This window comes from Leiobunum rupestre, chromosome 1 (genome assembly GCF_980474605.1).
Source record: "Leiobunum rupestre chromosome 1, qqLeiRupe1.1.hap1, whole genome shotgun sequence".
Taxonomy (NCBI): Eukaryota; Metazoa; Arthropoda; class Arachnida; order Opiliones; family Sclerosomatidae; genus Leiobunum; species Leiobunum rupestre.
In genome coordinates this window covers 50,846,730-50,851,109 of record NC_143384.1, presented here as the reverse complement: position 1 = coordinate 50,851,109, position 4,380 = coordinate 50,846,730, and the positions used below count along the sequence as shown (strand labels likewise).

The window sequence follows — 4,380 nt, the reverse complement described above, 5'->3', positions numbered from 1 at the left end:
TTTAAGAATCGAGTCAACGACAAACGCCTGTCTCAAGTGATTATGTAAAACGCAAAAAGGCACCCCCAGATGGCAGAAAGGGTAATGATGAAGTTCGATATCCATGGTTGAAACGTATACATTCATGCTAATAGCTTCTGTTTATACTTTATAGGATGATTTTTGAAATAAGTACGCATAATATTTTAGTCACAATTTATTTTGCTAATCAGCATGTGTCTATTGTTAATGACAATTTCCATGATAACATATACAGTGGTTTAAAATCTTTAATTTGATTTTTAGCTCTCCTTCACTTTTTTTAGAAGTTTCTTGGAAGTTTCCAAAATACTGGTCATGTTTTCTGCTTGAATCGCTCTTTGGAAATTCCGAAGCTCGTCGGTTAACTTGAAACGGTTTTGCCTGTGCAATTGAAAAAAAATTCTTATAGGGTTTGTCAAACAAATAATTTAAAATTATTTGAAGAGCAATTAAATACATTTTTAACCTACTTTTGAAAAAACTTAGCTTTCATATCTAATCTTAAATAATGAGTAGTTTAGAAAAATAAAAGGTTGGGGAAAATGACCAATAAGTGATCGCTTTCCGAAAATGGAACAAGTCTTCGAAGTGGGATATTCCACCAGCGTTATTAAAACCCATATCAAGCTAAGAAAAGTTAGGCCTAGGCTCAAAAGATTCTGCAAAGACTCCAATCTTGTAGAAGCGCCAGAAAAGCTCAACCTGATTTTCAACTATTTTTTCCAATAAACCCGCTTCTTTTATTTGACAATGCAAATTTATTTTAGAACGTGAGGCTCCGAGGACTTAATTAATTTGCAAATTAATTACATTAAAAGAACTTGACACTATATTGTAGTTCATTTTGGCTCCTAAGCCTTGGTTGTTCAAAACATAGTGAATTTTTCTCGACGGACCTTGGTTCAAACGGGTTTGTTTACTAAAATAATGGCCGTCGGTTTATCAGACGTAGAGCTAATTGTGCGACGGCATAATCGGCATTTGAGATTCGATGACGTCAAATATTACGTAGGGTACAGATGACGCAATATCTGTGAAACAAACCGTTAGTGAAGATATAGAGCTAGTGGCATACTTATGAGTAATTATGTTACAGATGACGCTAGGATTATAACAAATTTTCCATATTTAGGTCGGTTTATTGTTTGATTTGTGATATAATAAAAACGTTTTCATTATTTCAACAAGCACTATATCAACAGTACCTTGCAGGTCCTGCCTCTCAGTTATATTACTTCTCGTCGATTTACTTGAAATTTTTTTATTTAAACGCCTTAGACGCTTCAATAAAACATCTTCAATGAAATCGCCAAGAAGTAATATTTCCGTGAGCCAGGACCTGCAAGAGACTGTTTATATAGTGCTTGTTGAAATAATGGAAACTTTTCGCCTGTACGGAATTCAACAAGACAGTATTTACTTTTACCCTAGGAGCAACAAACACAAGGAGAACGCAGCTAGCCTTTAAACGCGCTAACGAAGGGTTGTGTACGAATTTCATTGGACGAGCGTCATTAGCCTTTACGCTGAACGTTTTACGGGCGGGGGGGGGGGAAACAATTTCTGAATTTTCCCCTTCCGACGGCAGCAGGCGCTAAAGCGTCTAACCAATGAAAACTGTACGCAAGAAAATCCACGACTTTTGACGGGTTGCGTTCTCCTTGTTTGGGGTGGTGTGTTTGTTGCTCCTAGATCAAAAGTGACTGTCACTTTTGATTATATTTACTTTTAAAAGTCAATCGTTAGCCTCGTAAAGGTAGGTGGTCATTGGCGAAACAAACTATCATTAAAAAATTAGCCTTTGGAGAATATTAAGTGCCATATTTATCCTATTATATCAGGGGCGTATTAACCATTAGGCAGAGTAGGAACGTGCCTAGGGCGCCATTTTTCTAGGGGTGCCAAAACTTTGATAAAGCCCCATGGTCGAAGTACTTGGCTTGCCCCTACCAAGAATAATAGAATTGATCTATTTTTATATAAAGATAATGTTTATATTCCGTCGCTCCCGTTGCAGCTCTAGGATAAAAACCTGGTCCCTCCCTTTAACATTCAATCAATTCTAGGCGGCGCATTATTGGCTCCCTAAATATTACGTCCTCTTGACGCGATTGACGTAAATAAGAACCCCTCCTTTTTCATTTCCTCCCCCCTTAAGTTGATTCCCGTGGTTCGTGATGCGTCGCGACTGACGGAATATAAACATTCTCTCTATAAATAAATAGATCAATCCTTGCCCCTACTTAGCTAACCAACCCGTTAAACAATGCCCAGGGGCGGCAAATGTTTCTGTGCCTAGAGGCGCCGAAAGGGTTAATCCTCCCCTGTATTATATTACCAGGAAACTTTAGAGGTATACACTTGGAATGTCTAAGGTTCCATTGTGACGGTGATACGAAAGCGCGTCGAGAAAAAGGCGGGGCTTAACTACGTCGAGTGTAAGACGTAACACGACATTTCAAATTAATTGGCTCGAGGTTTGACGCGAAAAGAATGCGTCGTCATGGTAACAAATAGGCAATCTTCCCGCGTAAAAAAGGCTTATAAAACAATGGATTTAAAAACCTCAATTTGTTATCGTACTTAATATTTTAAAGTAATTATAATGTTCTTCGCGAAAGAAGTGTAGTGATACCTAATTTCAGGTATTTGTAAGGTTATAAAAGAGATAATCAGGTAAGCTAATAATATAATAACCATGACTAGGCTTAATGACGAGTTTTCGTCGAATTAGGGTAGCGAGGCGCCAGAGTTTCCCCGCTTTAAGACACGCCCGTTTCTACGAGCTTCATCACGGCCGTAAAAATCTTCCTAAGACATTCCAAGTGTATATCTAGATAGTTTCCTGATATTACTGAATTTATATCAAATCGATTGATTGTTACTTTATTTTTTCGGTGAGATTAATTCCGTGAGCCCGTTCCAGACCTCCGATAATTCTTTGAGCCAGGACATTCTTTCTGAGGCTAGACAAAACAGATTCAGCGATGTCGTCCTCCGTGGCTCGAACGGCGAAGAGGAGCGACACACAACCAAAGACCACCACCACCAGAGCCAGTTTCCCTGAATACATTTTCAACCAGAGGCGGAAGATTTAAATCCCTAGCGCAACAGGAGAGCTTTTATGCTCTGAGATTCACAAAAGAAATTATTTCCTTACGACCATTCTAAAGACTCAAGAGCCTAAACACCGAAAAATATTTCAATGGCAAAAATATATTTGAAAATAAGAATTGACATATTAATTGGGCAATATTTCAACGTGATCACTTGGCAAATATTTGAGTCATTCTTTCAAAGTTTAAATATATTCATTCTTGATTATATTCAATAAAAGATTTCCCTACGCAGACTGTGCAAATAATGGAAATAATTGGTTTACTCTCAAATTTTCGACAGCAAAATTTTAAAGTGTGATGTTAACACGCCGATAAAATTCGACGTGTATTCGCGGGTATAGCAAATGTTTACTGGTGCTATAATCTTGCTGTCGTTTCTGTAAATCACTAGTTAGAACAGCTGCAGCTTTGTTATCAGAGTATTATGACGTTCTATGAGTTTGTCAGTAGGTGAAAACTATCCGCGAGCAGACTTGTAAATAGTGTATATTTTTAAGAGAGTCCACTGGACCCGGACCCCTCCGCCGATCTATTTTTTCGACGAGTCCAGGACTCTTCCCTCTTTCTTCGCCCCCCCCCCTCGTTTAAATTTATATCATTATATGTTCTTTAATCTCTCTTTATTCCTCCATATTATATTCGAAAATAAATGGCACCTAACCAGGCAAAGCCTATAATTTTTTTGGTAATTATAAAAGAGACAGTCAGTAATCGAACCGAGGGGTAAGACAGTCTCAGATAATCTGTACACCGAGTTCGTGCATTTAGCACTGTTAAAGGTACATATTTTCAAGAGTTCGCGAGTTCCATTTAGCACTGTCAAAGGTACGGCAGTATTATTTCATTATATATCCCCAACATCAAAGTTTACATATTTTAATATATAATAGTGATCGGGTAAATTAAAATGCTCGTAAAAATGATCACAATTAATTTAACCATTAAAGTCTTCATTCCAAACCCATAGAGCTTAATTTCTTTCCTACCTTTATTCATTTTAAGAAAGCAAAATTTTGGTCTTCAATGGCACTGTTACAATTACTGTGCCTAATAGAATACAGAGCAAGACTATTAATTCTGGACTAATAATTTCCATACTTCGTTAGTCTTCGAAAGTTAGACTAACTAAGTGTGGAAATTATTCCCCACGCGGGCCACACCTGTTTAAGTTAAAAGAGGTTTTTCCCTGGTAGGCCCAAGTTTTCAAATTTTTCATTGGGCAATTTCTATAGGCTTCACA

At 37.5% G+C, this 4,380-nt stretch overlaps 1 protein-coding gene across 1 annotated transcript; it reads right to left on the bottom strand.

The window, feature by feature from the left end:
* Positions 1–243: 243 nt before the first annotated feature.
* On the bottom strand, positions 244–3,158 carry LOC149963186 (uncharacterized). Its single transcript, XM_090180408.1, has 2 exons — positions 2,907–3,158; positions 244–402 (listed from the first exon to the last, which is right to left on the bottom strand). Exons 1-2 carry the CDS (start codon positions 3,092–3,094, stop codon positions 282–284), a joined length of 309 nt encoding a protein of 102 aa, XP_090036534.1. The 5' UTR covers positions 3,095–3,158; the 3' UTR covers positions 244–281.
* Between the last annotated feature and the right edge of the window lie 1,222 nt (positions 3,159–4,380).